At 43.9% G+C, this 23,107-nt stretch overlaps 1 protein-coding gene across 1 annotated transcript in view; it reads left to right on the forward strand.

The window, feature by feature from the left end:
* The window catches only part of pfn2 (profilin 2), a 45,002-nt gene that overhangs the window by 16,836 nt on the left and 5,059 nt on the right, over positions 1 to 23,107 (forward strand). Inside the window, exon 2 of the mRNA XM_033031855.1 lies at positions 8,805 to 8,997. Within this exon, the coding sequence (XP_032887746.1) occupies positions 8,805 to 8,997 (193 nt within the window). The remainder of the gene's footprint in view (positions 1 to 8,804; positions 8,998 to 23,107) is intronic.

Raw genomic sequence — 23,107 nt, forward strand, 5'->3', positions numbered from 1 at the left:
CCGACGCCGGAACATCATCACCCGGCGAGGACGGCCTGGAACATCGGGCCTCCGTAGAGGCAACTGTGGAGGCCTCAATAGGCCCGACTATGGGTGGACATTGGGGATGGGACTGGACTTTGTGCCTTGCCCCATAATGGGAACCATTGTGGGGGGATGTTTTTTATGTTAAAGCTATTTATTATTGTTATGTTTGTATTCTTTTTTATGTGCTGCATTGGCAAAAAGAATTTCACTACATCTAGGTGTATGTGACAATAAATCAACCTTTGAACCTTTCTGAAGTATTGGCAGCAAATTGAAATTGAGTGTCTCCTGCATGAGTGTGGGAGACTGTACCAATGCAGACACCAATGCACTGGAAAAAATGTATGAGTGGGCCTGAGTAGGACCGAAAAAGATTATTCCACATAACCTGCAAATACGTGAGCATAGCTTTTAGTTCATGTGAGTTTTTGCAACATACGAGGAATTTCATGTCATACCAATAAAAAGCAATAGAACTCACAAAATTTTAACATAAACATCCACCACAGTGACTCTTCCACATTCCTCACTGTGATGGAAGGCGGAAAAAAGTTCAATCTCTTCCCTTGTTTGCTCTCCCGTGGTCGGGGACCTCGAGCCTTCTGTTGACGGGGCGCTCTTTGCTCCCGTGGCCGGAGGCGTTTGAGCCCCCACATCGGGCGATCAAGCTCCCGTATAGGGAGGGGAATCTCCGCTCCCCCAAGCTGGATGATCTGACCCCGGCTTGGAGCTGGTCGAAACCTTCTGTGTCGTTTGGAGCTTCCCGGCATCAATCTCTACTCGAGACTGCAAACTCCTCGATGGTAAAATCCGCAGGAGAGTCGATCCCAGGTAAGGGATCAGCTCCGATGGTAGATCCACTTACCCGCGGTGGGGCTCAAAGTCAGTCCCGAGCAAGGCCGCCAGCTCTGTGATGTTAGGCCGCAGAGCGACCAGTGATAGGATCTGGAAAACAATCGCATCTCCGGCAAGGTAAGAGATTGGAAAAAAAAAGTTTCCCCTGCCCACCCCCCACACAAAACAAGCCAGAGAACATTCGCACATACTTTTAAAACACAATAACAAAAAAAAGAGGAAAAGACAGACAGATTGTTGGCGAGGCTGCCATCGTGCAGTGCCCCCCTAGTTGTTGTGACTGACTACTGACATAGTATATTGTCAAGGTGAACCAATGCAAGAGAAGTCATCCTCTGTAGACTTATTTTTCCTGTACATGAATTCCATGGGTCTAGAACAGCGTTTCTCAACCGGTGTTCCCCGGGACGCTACGGTCCCGCGAGAGGTCGCTAAGGGTTCTGAGAGAAATAGTGATAAACTAGACCAGGGGTCCAATCTGGTCCGCGGGATGATCGCCCCAATGCCAGAGCAGGCTGCAGCTGTCCCCGGTGCTGGGTTGGGCTGCAGATGTCCTCGGTGCCGGGGCATCCGGGCTCCCCGAGCCGCTGCTCGTGCGTGTGACCTGCCTCCCTAGTCAGCCGCGCGCTCCTTGTATGGCGTGAGAAGCTGCGCACTGCCAGCATTGTGACGACTCCTTGACTGACACCCGACCCGGCAAATTGAACCGCAGATGCCACTCGGGGAGGGCGGGTCCTAACGTGGCGAGAGCCAGACAAACGGGCTGGCCGTCATCCCACATGACTGACACCAGGCTTACCCAATAGGAGAAGGGACCACTCTTTGTGCAGTCAGGTGTGGCCAATGAGGGAGGGGTGGGCGCTGAATGGGGTTAGGTTGCTCAGTGCGGAGCGGCTAGGTGCTGTGTTCAAATGCTGTGAGGGAAAAAAACAATATTGTAACGCTGAGTGCAGCGCGGTGTATACTTTTCTCTTTACACTGTGTGGAGCAGCATGGCGGAGAAGAGGGCTCAGCCGACCGCAAAGCGTCTCTGTTCTAGGCCCTTCCCAGTCTCCCGATCGTCCCAGAAACCTGCACTGACCGGGAGACGCCACAACCCGGAGTCTCTTGGATGCCAGTGCTAAAATGATGGCGGAGAACATTAGCAGACACAAATGTAAACCTAACGAAAGAAATTGTTGTTTCGTTAGGTTTACATTTGTGTCTGCTAATGTTCGATTTCAAATGGTTTATTAATGTAAAGGGTGTGGCTCCCAAAACAAACTTCGTCAAAATAGCATTGTTTTTTCTGTCTCATCACAACTTTCTTATAGTTAGATTGTAAGCTGATACCAATCATAAAAGTAATGCTTATTATGCAATCTTCATAAGAAACGAAATTCGTAAAGTGAAACAATTTGTAGTTATAGCAGAGACGGAGACACATGAGAGTAGGTTGAAAAAACTAAGGTAACGAAAGCTGTGGGAGCATGCGCATGTGTGTTCGCGTGTGCACAACTGATCAGGCCCGTGACCTAAAATGAGTTTGACACCCCTGAACTAGACCAAGCGTGGACCCGTTGGGTCCCACTCCCCAACGCAATATTCCCCCAGTAGCACTCTCCTGTACACAACGCTGGATGTTAAAATGTCAATCGCGGCCCGGTAATCCTCCCCCAACTAAGCAGGCACAGTTGGGGGACTATTGTGACGCCAGAGATCGCCGTGGTGAAGCAAGTCAAAATGCCAATCCCAAAATGGCGGCGGGCCCGGCAACCCCCAACACAGGGATTCCCTGAGACATGAAAATTATTTCAAGGGTTCCGCAAGGGTAAAAAGGTTGAGAAACGCTGGTCTAGACTGTCTACAAGACTGATGCAGGATCCCAAAGGTAGAAGACTGATGAAGTTTAGGATGCAGGTTCCCATAGGTATACAGTTGCATTAATCTTTTGGAATAGTATCAATAGGTTTGATTTGGAAAAGTATCAGTGAGTCTAATACTCCATTGGCATATGAAGACATTCACGTGGTTTGACATGGATATGTATATAGTGTATCCTCGGGAAAACTGGGAAAGCCATTAGCAGATGGTATAAACTGAGACTCATCAACCAGTTTGTTTGGGCTCCTCAACCAGTTTGTTTGTGGAAGGCAGAAATGGGTGTTGTTAGTTGTGTTATATCCCAAGATCATAAGCTTCATTACTCAAGCCACACACCATCTCTGTCCCATGATATGTAAATGATACATGTGAAATTGTATTTGTTAATTTGGTAATAAAGCAGTAGTGTTACTGTGAGGTTTGAAAATACTGAGACAAAGTTGAGCCAAATGTCCTTCAAGTCCAGTGTAACCTTTTGCTGATAATGTGCTATTTATAATAGGTTGGTTTGTTCTTAATCTGGCCAGTTGCCCATGCTTGATCCTGAACTTTCCCATCGGCTTCACTGTGTGACCCTGCAATTCTAAATTTTGACATGTTTGGCTGCTTGGTCAATTTGCATATATGGCTCTGTTTGATGTTGAAGCTCTGGAGTCACCTGCTGACTGTCAGTTTTCCATCTAAGTTTTCGAACTGGTTTTCTGCATCTAACCTTTCAGCACATCAGCATTAGTAACCTGCTTCAAATGGATGGGATTGCATATGATGATCATCCCTGATGTAAAACTGAGTATCTGAATATAAAAGGCTTCCTACTCCTCAGTTTGGTACATTAATACTGTGTTGCGATGCATTAGAGCTGCTCAGAACTGGCAAAAGATCCACATATTTCAAGCTGTAACATTTGACCTTGAGCTGTCATCCAGAAAAATTGGCAAGATTATTTTAGGAATATAAATTAGTTTCTGAAGGGGGGCAGTACAAAAGTTAATATACTGTCTATCTTTCAGGATGGGTGCATGCATCTAACTTACAAGATGAGGCACATATAAAAAAAAAATTTTAAACAAGTAGGACATAATATTAAAATGTATTGAGTATCTACTGAATTGTGAAAACTGCTTTTGAAATGGGACTTGGTTCATAAATTCTTGGAGCAGAATTTGGCTGTTCGGCCCATCAAGTCTACTCCATCATTCAGTTACGGTTGATCTATCTTTCCCCTCTCAACCTCGTTCTCCATGTAACCCCTGGCACTTTTACTAATCAAGAATCTGTCAATCTGGTGATGAATGCTAGACACTACAGAAGTTGGAGTGTGCATTAAGTTTTTAAGATACCATTGGGGAAACATGCATCATTTGATCAAAATAGTTCTTACATATTGAATGATGCAGAACAATTTGGTTAAGTTGCCTTTTGGGAAAGTTTACATCAACTTGTAGATGTGTTTGTGGTTGCACCTTTACCCGAATGATTGAAAACATGTTGGGCTTTGGCAGCTTGTTTGGGTCTTCCTGAAAGCAAAGGGTTCTTGATAATTACAGATTAAGGATAAAAGATATGCAATTGTGTGTTCAAGCAAAATGCTTTAGGCTAAAGGGTGTCTCTTTACCACCTACATATTGACAATCCAATTTGAGATCAGATGGAGGGTAAGCAGTTGGGATGTGCTTCTGCACCTGGCTTTGTTTCACAAGACTCAAATTAAGTGCATTGGTAATTAAACAGTTATCTAATCCCTTTGACTATGAACGTTTATAGAGACTGCTAAAATGGTATTTCATTATTCATGTGAAAATCAGTCATTTTAGTTAGCAGCCAATAGAGTAAAAGACCAATTTGCATGATGGTCCGATGTAATAGAAAAATCCTGTATCTTATTGGTAGTTCATCTTTTGGAGCAATCATTAACAATGTTACCCTATGTTTTGTGAGATTGTGATATTTCAAAATTGGACTTTGTTGCACCAAAACGGGATCAAATGGTCTCTTTCCAGCTGCCTGTGGGAAGAATAAAATTTCCAAAGTACATTTAAAGGAGCAGTTTAACCAATACATTTAAGTATTCTAAAAACTTGGTGTTGTATAGTAATTGCTTTGACCTGCAATGTTGCCACAAGTGCATGTATTTTTGTGATTTGATGACTATACTAGCCTGTGGGATTCTACTGTTTTTTCCCATATCCTTATTTTTGACATCTTTTGGTGTTTTCTTTGAATGATACATTGAAGTGCGGCGCTAATCAAATATTCCAGTCCATAAATTATTCTTTTTAGAAACTGGCTAGTTAGCTGATCTGCAGTGCTCTTAACTAGCGAGAATGATAGATATTCAGGATGAAGAAGGGTCTAATCCCGAAACATCACCTATTCCTTCATAGATGCTGCCTCACCCGCTGAGTTTCTCCAGCATTTTTGTCTACCTTCGATAATCAGGAATGTGTTCAGCTAGCTGAATAATTTACATTTTAGTTACCTCTTTGTCACAGATGGGTCGGTTTCCTTTTGGCGATCAATTATCTTAGTTATCTCACTGCAGTAGTGGGGAAGGGTGAGCAAAGTTAGCCTTGATTAGATCTTAATTCTAAACATTTGATTGTGGAGGGTTTTGTATCAGTAGCAGAGACCTTGAGGTCATTCCTCTACTGAATCCGAAGGATGTATTATAAAAGCCAGAATATTGACTCGTGTTTGAAGTGTACTGCTTGGTTAACCAGTTTAACCGGTGTAATGTGTGAGAAGGAACTGCAGATGCTGGTTTAAACCGAAGATGACACGAAGCAGGAGTAACTGGTTTAAACCGAAGATGAGACGAAGCAGGAGTAACAGGCAACATCTCTGGAGAGAAGGAATGGGTGACGTTTCGCGTCAAGACCCTTCTTCAGATTGGTCAGGGATAAGGGAAACAAGAGATATAGATGGTGACGTGGAGAGATAAAGAACAATGAATGAAAGATATGCAAAAAAATAATGATGATAAAGGAAACAGACCATTGTAAGCTGTTTGTAGGGTGAAAATGAGAAGTTAGTGTGACTTGGGTGGGGGAGGGATAGAGGGAGGGAATGCCGAGGTTACCTGAAGTGAGAGAAATCAATATTCATACCACTGGGCCTTAAGCTGCCCCAGGGAAGTATGAGATGCTGTTCCTCCAATTTGCTTTTAGTCTCACTCTGTAAATGGAGGAAACTGAGGACAAAAAGTTCCGTGTAGAAAGGGGAAGAAGAATTAAAGTGTCCAGGAAAACGGGAGATCAGGTTGGATCACACGGGCTGAGCGAAGGTGTTCCGCAAAACGATCGCCCAGTCTGCGCCTGATCTCGCCGATGTATAAGAGTCCATCTTGAACAACAGATACAGTAGATGAGGTTGGAGGAGTGCAAGTGGACCTCTGCCTAACCTGAAAGGACTGTCGGGGTCCCAGGACAGAGTCGAGGGAGGAGGTATAGTGACATGTGTTGCATCTTCTGCGGTTGCAGGGGAAGGTACCTGGGGAGGGATGTTAACCAGATAGTTGCGGAGGGAATGGTTTTGAGTGGAAAAAGGTGGAGATGGGAACATGTAGCTAGTGGTGGGATCCCGCTGGAGGTGGTGGAAATTTCTGAGGATTATGTGTTGTATGAAGGCTGATGGGGTGGAAGATAGGACTAGGGGACTCTGTCTCTGTTGCGACTAGGGGGAGGGGGAGCAAGGGCGGAGCACCGAGGAGATACCAGTGAGGGCCTCATTTATGATGACGGGGGGGGGGGGGGAGAACCCCCATTCCCTAAAGAATGAGGGCACAGTGGTATGAATATTGATTTCTCTCACTTCAGGTAGTCCCAGCATTCCCTCTCTCTCCCGCCCAAGTTGTACTAGCTTATCATTTTCACCCTACAACCAGCTTACAATGGCCTGTTTCCTTTATCATCGATTTTAGCATACAGTGGCCTCTATAATGTTTAGGACAGACCCATCATTTATTTATTTGCCTCTGTACTCCACAATTTGACATTTGTAATAGAAAAAATCACAGGTGGTTAAAGTGCACATTGTCAGATTTTATTAAAGAGTATTTTTACACATTTTGGTTTCACCATTTAGAAACAAGCTATGTTTATACATAGTCCCCCCCCCCCCCCCATTTCACGGCACCATTATGTTTGGGACACATTGCCTCACAGGCATTTGTAATTGCTCAGGTGTGTTTAATTGCCTCCTTCATGTAGGTATAAGAGAGCTCAGCACCTGTCTTTCCTCCAGTCTTTCCATCAACTTTGGAAACTTTTATTGCTGCTTATCAACACGAGGACCAAAGTTGTACCAATGAAAGTCAAAGAAGCCATTATGAGACTGAGAAACAAGAATAAAACTGTTAGACATCAGCCAAACCTGGAGCTTACCAAAATCAACTGTTTTGAACATCATTAAGAAGAAAGGGCACTGGTGAGCTTACTAATCGCAAAGGGACCGGCAGGCCAAGGAAGACCTCCACAGCTGATGACAGAAGAATTCTCTCTATAATAAAGGAAAATCTCCAAACGTCTGTCCGACAGATCAGAAACACTCTTCAGAAGTCAGGTGTGGATTTGTCAATGACCACTGTCCACAGAAGACTTTATGAACAGAAATACAGAGGCTACACTGCAAGATGCAAACCACTGGTTAGCTGCAAAAATAGGATGGCCAGGTTACAGTTTGCCAAGAAGTATTTAAAAGAGCAACCACACTTCTGGAAAAAGGTCATGGACTGCATTTCGTTGTCTGTACTGTACACTGACAATGACAATTAAAGTTGAATCTGAATCTGAATCTGACAGATGAAACAAAGATTAACTTATATCAGTGTGATGCAAGAGCAAAGTATGGAGGAGAGAAGGAACTGCCCAAGATCCAAAGCACACCACATCATCTGTGAAACACGGTGGTGGGGGTGTTATGGCCTGGGCATGTATGGCTGCTGAAGGTACTGGCTCACTTATCTTCATTGATGATACAACTGCTGATGGTAGTAGCATAATGAATTCTGAAGTGTATAGACACATCCTATCTGCTCAAGTTTAAACAAATGCCTCAAAACTAATTGGTCAGCAGTTCATTATACAGCAAGACAATGATCCCAAACATACTGTTAAAGCACCAAAGGAGTTTTTCAAAGCCAAAACATGGTCAATTCTTAAGTGGCCAAGTCAATCACCTGACCTGAACCCAATTGAGCATGCCTTTTATATGCTGAAGAGAAAACTGAAGGGGACGAGCCCCCAAAACAAGCATAAGCTAAAGATGGTTGCAATACAGGCCTGGCAGATGCTCTGAGTACTGAAAAGGACTATTTTGGTATTTGTCAAATTGTAAAGCAGCCAGTTTTTCCACTTTTTTTTGTTTTTGTTTTTTGTTTTTTTGGGTTGCCTAAAAGGCATTTTGAAGGACATAGCTGCCATGTAAGTAAGTCTGATACCATAATTTCATCTTGCAGATCTATTTTTACACTAACAATGAAGGAATGCCTTCTAGCAAGAATAGGTTTCTTGCCATGTAGTGTTTTTGCTACTCAGTGTGGATAGTTAGTATTCTTATCAGTTTCCTGGATGTTAGGATTTGGGATCTGGCCAGGTTTATTTTGTGTCTGTTAAAATTAACACTCCGTCTTCTGATACAAAATGTTTACACCGGAAATTTATATTTTTCAGTTGACTCTTGCCGTAAGAGGTGCTCCCAAACTATTATTTTGTGCCAGATTGGTGGGAGATGGTGAGGAGAGGGAGAGTGAAGAGGAAAGGGTATTTTAGATATGACTCTCCTTCTACTCTTCTGCCCTCGAACTGTGTTGGCTCTTTAAAGAACTATTTTGAAATTCTCTGCTCCTTGCTCTACCTCCATCCTCCCTCCAAAAAAAAAGTTTTTAAAACTTACATTTTTGTGTCATTTATATCTAATAGAAGACTTAATGTTTTTGTAATACACGTATAATACTTGGCATTGGAAGATTATTGCATTTTACTGCTGCCTGTTGTAATGTGATTCACATTTTGTGTGCAATCTGAGCAATACAATCTAACAATGGTGTTTTTCATATACAGCCTCCAGAAATAGATGTGCTGGTTGGAAAGGATCGTCAAAATTTCTTCACCAATGGCTTGGTCCTGGGAGGAAGGAAATGCTCTGTTATCAGAGATAGCCTGTTTATTGATGGTGACTTCACAATGGATATCAGGACAAAGAGCCAAGCTGGGGAACCAACGTACAATATTTCTGTAGGCAGAGCTAGCAAAAGTGAGTGCCGCAGATCTAACACCTTTTGGGAGTTCATTTAATTAAATATTGCACCTCATAATAAACTTGCAATGTTTTTTTTAAATTGTTTTAATGTATAATTTCATAATTATTTGTCTAAAAAGGCATAATGATAGCGATGAGAAAAACAATGATCTAGTAGGTTTTCCAAATCTACTGAACAAGCAATTTCACTCAAGTTTGACTTCAAAAAATAAAGGATTGTCTACTTTTCCCTCTTGTTGAAATAAAGGAATCTGTCTAGGCACGTTTATTTCCTGTATAGGAGTTATTTTAGTTTTGCCCAAGCCATTTATTTTACACAATAAAAATTATAATGATGGCCAAGTAAAACATTTTCCAATATTGTCTAATATAAATTAAGATTCCTGTGGAATAGCCTGAATGTTGGTGTTTTTCCATCTGCTCTTTAGCAGTCTGACTGTTTATCTGCATAAATGTAGCAAATGTTATTTTACATGCATATCCAAGCATGAAAGTTGTGAAACATGACGAACCAAGATGGCGGCGCGCACAGTCGCAGCGGCCCCTCGGGAGATAGTCGGAGCATTAAAAAGTGAGTGTTGTGTGTTTTGTCCAGTCAGTCCAAGATATATGTACTGCATGAACATGCTCCTAAACATCGGGGCAAACCACGGTAGTAGTACGGGCGCGTTTTGGTGCGATTTAGACCAAATACGCCGCTACGGACTACTACTACTGGCTGCGAAGCCAGACATATCGGCCGCAGATACGAATACGACTGGAGAGAGGAGGCGAGAGAGAGGAGGAGGAGACGCAAGCGGTGTGAGAGGAGGCAGAAACGGGGTAAAAGAGCAGGCTCTTACACGAGGCGGAGACGGGGGAAAAGAGCAGGCATTCACGCTAGGCTAACAGCTAACCCCACCCGACCTGCAGTGTCCTCGCTTCTCCTCTCTAATGTCCGCTCCCTGGACAACAAACTTGACGAACTGCGTCTTCTCAAGACAACATACAGGGATATAAGAGACTGCTGTGTGTTTGTTTTCACGGAATCATGGCTCCACGGCAATATCCTGGACAAGGCAATACAGCTGGAGGGAATTACATCGTTCTGTGCGGACAGAGAGGCAGCTAGCTCTGGTAAGAGCCGAGGTGGAGGCCTGTGCTTGTACATAAACAAGGACTGGTATGTGAACGCTACGATAGCCGGGAAACACTGCTCTCCGCTGATAGAATTCCTCATCGTGAAATGTCGGCCTTTCTATCTGCCGAGGGAATTCTCCGTTGTTTTTGTTGTGGCTGTATATGTTGCTCCAAGTGCAAATGTAAATTCTAAGGCCAACGAAGCACTGGGAGATCTGCATGATGCCATCAGTGAGCTCCAGACCAAATATCCTGATAGCTTCATTGTGGTGGCCGGGGATTTTAATCACACCAGCCTTAAGACTGTGCTCCCAAAATTCAAGCAATATGTGGATTTTGAGACCAGGGGAGAGAACATCTTGGACTTGGTTTACACCAACACCCCAGAGGCTTACAAGGCAGCCCCACGCCCTCACCTGGGCTACTCGGACCACATTTCAGTGTTTTTAACACCAGCCTACAGACCTCTGCAAAAACAAGTCAGAGCAGAGAGAAAACACACCAGGGTCTGGCCAGAGGGAGCAGCCTCAGCACTGCAGGATTGCTTCCTGCACACTGACTGGGATGTGTTCAGGATAGCAGCATCCTATGATGACCTCATCAACATCGAGGAGTACGCAGAGACTGTAACCAGCTACATTGCCAAGTGCACCGAGGATGTCACTATCATGAAAACCTTCACTGCACGTGGAAACGAAAAGCCATGGATGACAGCAGAGGTGCGCTCGCTGCTGAGGGCTCATGATGCAGCCTACAGAGCCGGTAACACAGCCGATCTTCGATCTACCAGGACTGCACTGGAAAAAGGAATCGGCAGCGAAACGTGCCTACGCGGGGAAAATCCAGGGACACCTCTGTGACACAGGAGACACCAGGGGGATGTGGAAGGGAATCCAAACACTGACAGGGTACAAGGCAAGGCAGCAGGTAACTGACACGGACACTTCTCTCCCAGATGAACTGAACAACTTCTTTGCACGTTTTGATGCAGCAAACACCACACCCAAGGGGAGAGCCAGCCCCTGCTTACGAACCGACCAGCCAGTCCTGACCATAGACTCAATGGACACACGGAGAATCCTGTCTAAGGTCAACCCGTGGAAAGCAGTCGGATCCGACAACATCCCAGAACGTGTGCTCAAGGAATGTGCTGAGGAGTTAGCAGATGTGCTAACAGACATCTTTAACATCTCCCTTAGTCAAGCCATTGTCCCCACATGCCTCAAAACTTCCACGATAATCCCCATAGCGAAGAAACCAGTGGTTGCCTGCCTAAATGACTACCGCCCTGTCGCCCTGACCCCAATAATAATGAAGTGTTTTGAACGCCTGGTGAAACCCCACATTACTGCCAGCCTCCCCTCATCGTTAGACCCCCTCCAGTTTGCCTATCGCCCCAACCGTTCTACAGAGGATGCCATCTCTACCACCCTGCACACAATACTCACGCATCTGGAAAACACATACGCCAGAATCCTGTACATTGACTTCAGCTCAGCGTTTAACACCATCATCCCACAGAGACTTGTGGAGAAACTAACCCTGCTGAGCCTCAACACCACCCTGTGTCACTGGATCTTGGACTTTCTGACAGAGAGACCGCAGTCAGTCCGTGTTGGCAAGAACACTTCAGGCTCGATCACGCTGAGCACCGGCTCCCCTCAAGGCTGTGTGCTCAGCCCGCTATTGTTCACATTGCTCACACATGACTGTGCTGCCAGATTCAGGGACAATAAGATCATAAAATTCGCGGATGACACAACAGTGGTGGGACTCGTCAGCGGAGATGACGAATCAATGTACAGGGAGGAAGTAAAACAACTAGTGGACTGGTGCTTCAAAAATAATCTAGAATTAAATGTCGACAAAACGAAGGAGATGGTTGTCGACTTCAGGAGGGCGCAGCCAAAGCATACACCCCTCAACATCAGTGGCACTACAGTGGAGAGAGTGGAGAGCATAAAGTTCCACGGTGTGCAAATTACAGACAGCCTCACCTGGTCCAGGAACACCACTGGGACCGTCAAACGGGCCCATCAGCGACTGCACTTCCTGAGGAAACTAAAACAGGCCTCACTCCCCACCAACATCCTCAGGACTTTCTACAGGGGTACGGTGGAGTCTGTACTCACGTACTGCATAAATACGTGGTACTCCACCTGCAACTGCTCGGACAGGAAGGCTCTGCAGAGGGTAGTGAGGGGAGCAGAGAGGATCATTGGCGTCTCCCTACCCTCGGTACAAGAACTGTTCCAGAGCCGCTGTCTGAAAAAAGCTCAGAGAATTGCTAAGGACAAACTGCACCCCCTCCACATACACCTGGATCTCCTGCCATCAGGCAAGAGATATCGAAGCATCAAAGCCTACAAGACTGCTAAACAGCTTCCTACCACAGGCTGTGAGGCTGCTAAACAGTCACTCTGTACTCACAGTCACTTGATTCTGCGGCTGGCACGGACACTTTAATAACTGGCACTGGCCACTTTAATAACTGGCACTGGCCACTCAAATCAGCTGCCCCGGACATTTTATGATTGGTTTATTGTATTTTAATGTTGTGTTTTACCTGCTTTTAACTATTTATACTGTTCCATCAGGGACTGGATTGTTTTTAGTATTATGTGTGAAATGTTTTAAATTTCATGTGCGATGCTCCACTATTCCCTGGGAAACGTCTTTTCATTTTGCACTGTACAACTGTTGCTTGCAAGATGACAATAAAGATTGATTGATTGATTGATTTACAAGTAGGAATCAGGCACTTGCCTTGCCATTGAACTCTGCACGGTAACTGAGAACACTAGAGCATATAGCACTAGTACCTACTGGTCTGGCATTGCTGTTTTTTCTGAGGTTGGTTGGGTCTGAGGGTTTGTAAGAATCAGTTGGGCTGCTTGCTAATTTGCAATGAAATGTTCAGCCTACCTTGTTTTCTGTTCATTTGACACGCTACTGATAGTGGAAGGGGTGGATCTTTCAATAGGTGGATATTATTTGAGGATTCTCTAGTGGCTTGGATGCTGTTAGACTCTTTACAGTTGCATCCACCTATGAAAATGTGGGAATACAATTGCATTCCTGACTTTGTTGCAAACGTTGGAGGCGTCAGAATCATTGACCTTTCAACATATGTTGGACAGCTCTGCAGATACTTTTGGTTAGGTGATATCTGAGACTAATAAGTCGCTGACCTTTCACCAGGACGTGTGCAACATGGTCATAGATTTGAAACCGTCTCCATAACCAATGACTGCCCGCCTGATATTTCCAACATCTTGTTATTTTTGCATCTTTGTTTTAACCACAACTAATGTAATTTAGTTTAGAAATACAGCGCGGAAACAGGCTCTTTGGCCCACCGAGTCCACACCGACCAGCAATCCCCACACACTAACACTATCCTACCCACACTGGGGACAATTTACATTTATACCAAGCCAATTAACCTCCACCTGTACATCTTTGGAGTGTGGGAGGAAACTGAAGATCTCAAAGAAAGCCCACGCAGGTCACAGGGAGAACATACAAACTCCGTACAGAGAAGCACCCGTAGTCGGGATCGAACCAGGGTCTCTGGTGCAGTAAGGCAGTAGCTCTACCGCTACGTCACCATGCTGCCCTAAAGTGTATTTGTACACTTTTCTGCCGTTTACTCGTGCTCCAATTTAACTGGTGTGCCTGAGAAATTATTTCAGAAGAAAGACTGGTATGTCTGTTCCGGATTTTCACTAAATTTCAACATTGCTTAAGTCCCGCAAGCATTTCATTATTAAATGTTTGATATGCTATGCACTGTAGTATCTGACATTTTAAATGATTCCAAGGTATTGATATTCGGTCTGAACAATTTAATTTCCCTTCCTTATAGTAAGTTAATAACCTTAGACTTTTGGCTTGCTTTTGAAGCAAAAGAGTGCTAAACTTACTCCTTAAAAAATGTAAATGTAAGTTCCATTTTGGAGAAAGCCTAATATAATAGGGCATGCAATTCCTGTCCATACCTTTGTTATTTTGGGGAGAAATGTGTAGGATTGTGCAAATTTAACTGAATATGGTCAGTCCACACAGTCAAGGAAACATTTGGTCCTTTGGTCCACCATATCTACGCTGGCTAGGTCCCTATGAATGCAAATTCCACAGTATTTGTCAAATGCTCATCTGAATGTATAACAAAAGGGGATCTTGCTTCTCAATGCACACTTCTCCTTTTGGCAATGTTCTCCAAAGTTCAACCATCCTCTAAATGAAGACATTCATTTAGGTGTCAGAGGTTATTGGGAGAGGGAGGAGAATGGGGTTAGGAGAGTGAGATAAATCAGCCATGATTGAATGGCAGAGTAGGCTTGATGGGCCGAATGGCCTAATTGTACTCTTTTTTCCATATGACCTTATGTCATTCACCGCCCCATGTCTCCTACATAACTTTGTGGAGGGAGGAGTTTTAAATACATCAATCGGCCCTATCCCTTCCTCACATTCACCATTCTAACCCCAAACCAGTATAATGTTTTTGGTGAAGTGCTGCCATCTGAAATGTTTGATAGGGAGCTCTAGCTTGCTTGGTTCTTCTTGAGTGAAGATGGCCATGCAAAAGGGTGGAGTACCTGTGTGCTCGCTACCTTTATCTTTGTTGTAAATGTTTGAGGTGCTGCCAGTATAGCCCGGTCTAGAAATTGCAGTATGTGTAGCAGATTGTAACAACTGGAAGCTTAGCATGATGCATGGGGTGCCAGGTAAGCATGCTGCTTTGTCTTGGATAGTGTTATGTTGGTGTAGGAAGTGGGATGTGCTCAAACGGAGTTGAGCAGATATCTGCCCTCTGACTATATAGCAGTATTTTGCAGTTGATTCAGTTGCATTTGTCTCATGCCCAGGTTATTGACTGAGACTAAGTAACAGTAATGTCATTGAAAATTGAAGGTATTCAGTTAGACACTCAACCTGTGCTTTGACAACGATCTGTGTGGTAAACTGTGCTGGAAGGTTAGATCGCATGGCATCCAGGGAGAGCTAGCTGCTTGGGTATTTAATTAGGTCCATGGAATAAGCTGAGGGTGGTGGTGGAAGGTTGTTTTTCTGACTGGAGGCCTATGACTAGTAGTGTGCCCTGGGGATTGTTGCTGGGCCCATTGCTGTTTATGGTTTATCAATGATTTAGATGAATGCGCTGTAGATTGGTTGCTTTTCTTACTAACCAATAGAAACATAGAAAATAGGTGCAGGAGGAGGCCATTCGGCCCTTCGAGCAAGCACCGCCATTCATTGTGATCATGGCTGATCGTTCCCAATCAATAACCCGTGCCTGCCTTCTCCCCATATCCCTTGATTCCACTAGCACCACAAATCTAGTGCTTTATTATTATAAGCTCCGCCTACTACCACAGCATTCATATTATCAAGATACAAGACATTTATTTGTCACATGTACCAATTGGTACAGTGATATGTGTTGTCACCATACAGCCATATGAATAATAAAGAGCACAGAACACGATAGACTTTTAACACACACATCCCCACACAGTGGAATCAAAATTTCTCACTGAGGGAAAGCTCTAAAATATAGCAACCCGACATGTGCTGTTAGTAACATGCTGTAGTGTGTTGTATACTTAATAAATACTATTATATCTGAGTATGTGTGATTTACTCAACATGGTGTCAAGACGTGGTCAACCCACTCCGCGTTTAAGCATATCGGCTTTTATTTTATTTCCAATGTTTTATTTCACCCATGGCCTCCAGCGGATGGTGTCCCTGGGTGTCATTGCCATGGTTACTGACCCATCTGACTTGGTTTCCATCATGATAGTCGCAAAACAAATAAGAAATCTGAATTTGTATCAACCCCAGAGGCCTGAACACAGTGATCTAATGCCCGTACTACCCGATGCGCGCGGTGGAGGAATTTAATGCTCAGCTAGGCAGTGCCTCTGTGTTTTCTGTTCTGTACGCCAAAAGCTCGTTCTGGCAGATCCCGCTGGACCCTGACTCGTCCAATCTCACCACGTTCGGCACCCCCTTTGGCCGTTACAAGTTCCTACGGATGCCTCTTGGCATCAACTCTGCTAGCGAAGTATTCCAGCGTACAATGGAACAATTATTTACCGGGTGTCCTTGTGCCATCATTGTCGAGGACATTCTCGTTGCTGGACGCAACATGGCTGAATATGATGCCAATTTTTTTTAAGTACTGGACCGTGCAAAAGACATCCACCTCTTGCTCAACCCTCTGAAGTGCAGATTCCGCGTCAAGGAGGTCCAGTATGTCGGACACATATCCACCAGTGACGGCCTCAGACCTGACCTCCAAGACCTTTGCCATCAACGAGATGCCAGTTCCCACTGACGTGACAAGTTTGGAGAGATTCCTGGGAATGGTTAGCTACTTGGGGAAATTCATCCCCAACCTCAGCAAAAAGGAGTTACTAGCTGTGGTTTTTGCCTGCACGAAATTCAAGGACTTTATTTTTGGGAAGTCTGATTGTTGAAACAGACCACCAACCGCTGGTCACTATTCTGAACCCATTCATGCTGTTCCTGCTCTCCTGTAAATTATGATGATGCAGCTACAGAGCTTCGATTTCACTTTAGTTTACAAAAGGGGCAAAGACATGCATCAGGCTGACACTCATCAAGAGCCTCACGAACAACCTGCGAACAACAGCCGTCTGAAAATGACCAGTTCACAGTAATGATGGTGTCATACGTACCTACAGAATGTCTATGCGACCTGGCAGAGCATATGGCTGCAGTACAACTTTACTGCTACTGTCTTCAGTCATCCGGCGTGGCTGGCAGGATAAACAATATCGCGCTCCACTTCCTATTCGCCCGCAACGAACTGGTGCTGCAGGACGGTGTCGTAATCAAGGGTCACAAAGCAGTAATCTCAACTGCCTTGCGGAACAAATATTTTGATGCCGTCCACAGAGGCCACCCCGGCGTGAAAGCAACCATACTGAGTCAAGAGTCAAATCAAGAGAGTTTATTGTCATGTGTCCCTGATAGGCCAATGAAATTCTTGCTTTGCTTCAGCACAACAGGACATAGTAGGCATGAATACAGAACAGATCAGTGTGTCCATATAACATTAAATAAATATACACACATGAATAAATAAACTGAAAGTGCAAATAAACAGATAATGGGCTATTAATATTCAGAGTTTTGTCTGAGTTTAATAGCCTGATGGCTGTGCGGAAGGAGCTATTCCTGAACCTGGTCGTTGTAGTCTTCAGGCTCCTGTACTTTCTACCTGAAGATAGCGGGGAGATGAGTGTGTGGCCAGGATGGTGTGGGTCCTTGATGATGCTGCCAGCCTTTTTGAGGTAGCGACTGCGGTAGATCCCCTCGATGGAAGGGAGGTCAGAGCCGATGATGGACTGGGCAGTGTTTACTACTTTTTGTATCTTTTCCGCTCCTGGGCGCTCAAGTTGCCGAACCAAGCCACGATGCAACCGGTCAGCATGATCTCCACTGTGCTCCTGTAGAAGTTAGTCCTCCTTGACATACCGACTCTCCGTAATCTTCTCAGGAAATAGAGGCACTGATGTGCTTTCTTTATAATTGCATCAGTGTTCTCGGACCAGGAAAGATCTTCAGAGATATGCACGCCCAGGAATTTGAAGCTCTTGACCCTTTCCACCATCGACCCATTGATATAAACGGGACTGTGGGTCCCCATCCTACCCTTCCAAAGTCCACAATCAGTTCCTTGGTTTTGCTGGTGTTGAGGGCCAGATTATTGTGCTGGCACCATGTGGTCAGTCGATCGATCTCTCTTCTATACTCTGACTCGACCCCATCAGTGATATGTCCCACAACAGTGGTGTCGTCAGTTAACTCTATGATGGAGATCGCACTATGACCGTCTACGCAGTCATGAGTATCGAGTGAGTACAGCAGGGGGCTGAGCACGCAGCCTTGAGGTACTCCGAGCAAAGAGCATGTTTTTCTGGCCCGGAATGACCAAATTCGTGCGTGAGAAAGTTGAAGCCTGTGCTCTCTGCAACAGCCTGATGCCACACCAACAGAAGCATCCCCTACTCTCACACCAGCTAAGGTGGGAAATCGTGGCTGGCATGGGGGACTTTGGCTGAAGGATCTGTATCTGTGCTGTATGACTGATTCTAAATAGTCATTGATTCTGTTGTGAATGTTTAATGAATCCTGTTTGAATATTTAAGTCTTGCTATGTGCCAACATGGACTGCTTTACCTGTAGAGTTGTTTGGTCCATTCCCAAATAGCTGAAAATTGGTTTAAATTTTTGAAACTTTTTGTTAAACAATTTTAAGATCTTTTGCTTCCATAGATGGGTGGAGTTGAAATACAGCTCAGCTGGGATGTAATTGAATCTTAAAACCAATTTGTATGTGGGGATAGGGTGTGGTGTTTAAATGACTTGTGTATGTTCCATGTAGTTGCTCCATGTACACTTCTACTTGGATTAATTGTCCAGCAAAATTCTAAATTTTCTAAAGTTCTTATTGAAAAAGTAGAGGGTGAAATCTCTTTACCTACTTGTGTCTCGTAATCCTGCTTTAATCAATCATCCTAATAACAGATTTTAAAATAGCATTAGTGGGGGGGGAGAGAGAAAAAAGAGTGATTTAAAACTGCCAAAAGCTAATGGCAGTTTGTGAATCTGTTATGATTGTTATTGGCATTTAAAGACTTATTGAAATTTAACAATTTCATCCCTGATGTTACACTAAATGACCATGATTCTGATGTCATTCAAATTGCCAAGTGTTGCTACAGTAACATTTTACTGGAAGCTTCTGCTAAGAACTTTTGGTAGAAATTTAATTTGATCCCAATTTATGTTGTAAAAGCAAAACCTGTTGGTAGGGCAGTTGAAGCAAATGAGATTCCAAAATGGAGCTGGTGATTCGTCTCTAGCTGAAGAGGAAATTAAGCTGAAGAGAGAAATGTTGGCCACTTTTAAAATCTTAAGCACTTTACCCCATAAAATTCTAGTATTGGAATTGAGCTATAATGAGACTTGGGTTCATGCACTGATGCACTCCCCCGATCTCCTAATGGAGGAAGGAGGTAACATGAGCTGTGGTAAAATTTCATTCATTTAGCAAGGTGTTCCATAGTCGCAATTACTTTTCTTTGCTAGAAAGCCTTGCTTACTGTCAGCCTTTTTAATTCATTAGCTGATTAAGGGTGTTTTGGGCAAGATTGCCATTATGTATTCTCATGCTGATGTTGTTTATCAAAGGATGCCGTTAATGTCAGCAGGGCAATAATCAAAAACTGTTCAAGTAATTGGACTCTTAAGATTTACTGAGTTTATCACCCTGTGCGATGAATGCTATTTGTGTTCATTGATCCACAACTTGCCTAAAGAATAAGCTTCCTATGTCAGGTCCTTAATTGTACATCTGTGTGACTGAAGGAGGCCATTCGTCTTGTCGATTCTGGACCAGCCCTCAAATCACACCCATCACTTCCATTTTCCCATTTGTCCTCCTGCATTCGATTCTCATGCCCATCAGTTCATCTATATATTACCATACTCAAGAAAATGTTGCCTCCCGGGTTCCTATTAAATCTTGTCTGAAGTTCTGAAATTCAGTGTATTTAGTTGTCACATAACAGACTAATTCTCTTGTCTTTTGCCACTTTTACAATAAACTCGTCCCCTTGAGTTAAATGATGTAGGGGGTGCTGAAGGAATGCTATTGATCATCTCCCTCCTCTCTAATTGCCTCTTTTTAAACTGATTGTTTTTGACATTTCCATAAGTTTACCTTTCTCAGTGAAGACCAATGGACAAAGCAATACAATTACTTTTTAATACATCTGTACACTAAGACCCATACCTTGATTCAAATGTAATTTTGTACAGAGACAGTTGCATTTTGGTCTTCATAACTTTTATTTAGGGTGTATCCTAGCTACTTTTTCTTCAACAAACTTAATGTCTATGCGGTAGAACATAGAACACTATAGCACAGGAATGGGCCCTTTGGCCCAGAATGTCTGCCAAACATGATGCCATGTTAAACTTGTCTCCTCTGCATATATGTGATCCATATCCCTGCATTCACTGCATATCCATGAGCCTATCACCTAACCTGAAACATCACCTATCCATGTTCTTCAGGGATGCTGCCTGACCCTCTGAGTTACTCCAGCACTATCTTTGTAAGCCAGCATCTGCGTTTCCTTGTTTTTACATTCTGCCTATGTATAAACCTCTTAAACATCACTTTCTTATCTGCTTCCGCCTCCACCCCAGGCAATATATTCCAGACACCCACCACTCTGCATATGAAAAAAACTTGCCCCACACACTTCCTTTAACTTTCCCCTCTGTGCTTGTATCTAATGTCATCTAATTCAGGCTGTATCCTGGTTGAAGAGAACCCTCTTCAATACCTCCACATCCTTACTTTACAGAACTGCGCACAATACTCCAAATGTGGACTAACATCATCGGGTCATTGGGTGGCGCTGCGAGCGGCAGCCTCGCCAGCAGTGTGTCAGTCATTTCGACTTTTTTTTTTTTTAGTATGTCTAAATGTATGTGTTAATGTTTCTCGGTATGTTTTTATGTGGGGGGGGGGGGGAACCGTTTCCAGTCACTTACTTCGGTGGAGATGCGACTTTCTCCTAGTCGCATTTTCGCCTCCCCCACGCCCTAATAACTGGGATTGGTGTGGCCTTTCCCGGAGACGGCCCAGAGCTTCAGCAGCAGGCACGGCGCGGACTTCCATCGTGGAGCCAGAAGAAATAGGCTGTGGGCCGAGCATTAAATGTGTCTAGAAATCAGTTTTACAGAATTACATTATATTTTCCACAGATTTAGATGAAATATAATTGAGAAGGATGTCATAACTCGTCAGTGTCAAAAGTTGCACATTAATTAATTAAACTAATTAGAAAATGAGATTGGGAAAGTACGCGCCATCTAGTGGTCAATGCCCATATTACACCATGGGCAGCCTATTTCCGTGTTGCAGTCCATTTAAACTATATTATTATACCTAAGGTACACAAAAATGCTGGAGAAACTCAGCGGGTGCAGCAGCATCTATGGAGCGAAGGAAATAGGCGACGTTTCGGGCCGAAACCCTTCCTCAGACTGATGGGGGGTATATATGGCCGTGACCCCCACTGACTGCCAGTGTGCAGAGTGGGGGTCACGGCCATAGTGGGACTGGGGCTGTTCCAGGCTGGGAGACAGTCCTGCAAGGCATCTTCCAGTCGCTTTAATAGGAAATGTAATGAGACTGCAGCAGAGGTCCCAAGTTTTAAGGGCTCATGAACCTGCCTAATTAAAGGGTCAGAACCGATCCTCTGGGTTCCCCCTTTTACTGAACTCCACTGACTGCCATAGTGGGGAGAGTGGGGGTAACAGCCATAGTGGGACTGGGGCAGTGCCAGGCTGGGTGGCAGACCTGTAAGAGACCTGTCTTATTTCTGATGTAAATGTCACATCCTGACCAAGAATCGAATGCTCTGATGTTTACTCGATGAGTATTTATTTTAAGCTACAATGAGCCTATATTTATGTTAGAGACCCCACCTTAGAGACCCCAGAGATGGTGCCTTTAACCTTTACCTTTAACCTAAAATAACCCTAAAAGTGTTGCATTGTTTGAGTATCTGTAGTTTGTGTGTGTCTGTGTATACCTGTCAAATGTGTATGTGTATGTATGTGTGGATGGATGTATGTGTGTGGCTGTATGTGTGTGCATGGATGTATACATGTATGTCTGCTTGCGGATGGATGTGTGTGTGTGTGCAGATGTGTGTGTGCATGCATGGAAGTGTGCGTACGTGTGGATGGGTGGGTGGACTGTTGCACTGTCATTCACCAGCACGCCATTATGATAAGTAATTCACTCGTTGTTTAAATAATTTGACCAAATAAACAGTGAAACGATCGAGACTAAAATAAAACTTTATATAATCATTTATTTCCCCAATTTATTTGTTTATATTACATCTGATCTTCATCTGAATATTCTTCATCAGATTCCTAGTCTTTTGATAAGTTTTGACAAGTCCATTGATAAGTTAGTTCAAGTTCAAGTCAGGCAGAGGCTACAAAAAACCCCCCATCTCATAGTCATTAAGTCTGCATGGACTTCAATTCATAAAATTTCAACCTCTTTCTAATATTAATGAGAATAACACTTACTACCATAGATAAATTAGTTCATGTTCACATAAACAAATTCATTTCTACATAAACATCAGCCATTTCTGACCATTTCTCACTCCATTGGCAACCTATAAAGTGCAATGAATATTCGTCCGTTTTTCTCCCGTGGTCGGGGCCTGGAAGCGGCCGTAGTGGACGGCGCTATGTACAGTCCCCCCCCCCCCCCCCCCACGGATCCAAACACGCTCCGCTTTCGCGAATCGGTCGCTTCTTAATTGAGACCGCGGCTTCACTATGTTAAGTACATAGGCCCCGTGATCGGAGCACTTGTACTCGGTAAGTGATCGCAGGCAGCTCCGAGATTAGATGTTAAAGACTTATTAGACTACAACAAGCTGGCATTAGTGAAAATGTTTAAATTACCTTGTTATAGATACACATAGTTTAGGCCCTCAACTTCATGAGTGAGTGAGTGAGTGAACGTAGAGCCTCCAAATTAATTAAAGTCCATACAGATTAATTTTCATAAATTCAGACTTTAGATCTTACCTTTCAGTTCGTTGATTCACAAAGTTTGACTGGTTTCACAAATTTGTGTTGCAGCATCTCAGCAGCGACTTTACTTTCAAGACTTTCTTCCACTTCTATCCACTTAGCTGCATAGAAGTGAAGTCCTCTCAGCCATGTCGTGTGCTCCCTGCCTAGCTAGCCTGAAATAAAGCGCGTGATTGGCCAAGTGGCATACAACTCAATGTTAAACATGCTTTGATTGGACTAAAAATACCCGAGAATTTTCAGTTTTTTCTCTAATTTAATAAAAAAAATATGCAAGTTTTGTTCTTGACGGTGATTTATA

This window comes from Amblyraja radiata, chromosome 13 (assembly GCF_010909765.2).
Source record: "Amblyraja radiata isolate CabotCenter1 chromosome 13, sAmbRad1.1.pri, whole genome shotgun sequence".
NCBI lineage: Eukaryota > Metazoa > Chordata > Chondrichthyes > Rajiformes > Rajidae > Amblyraja > Amblyraja radiata.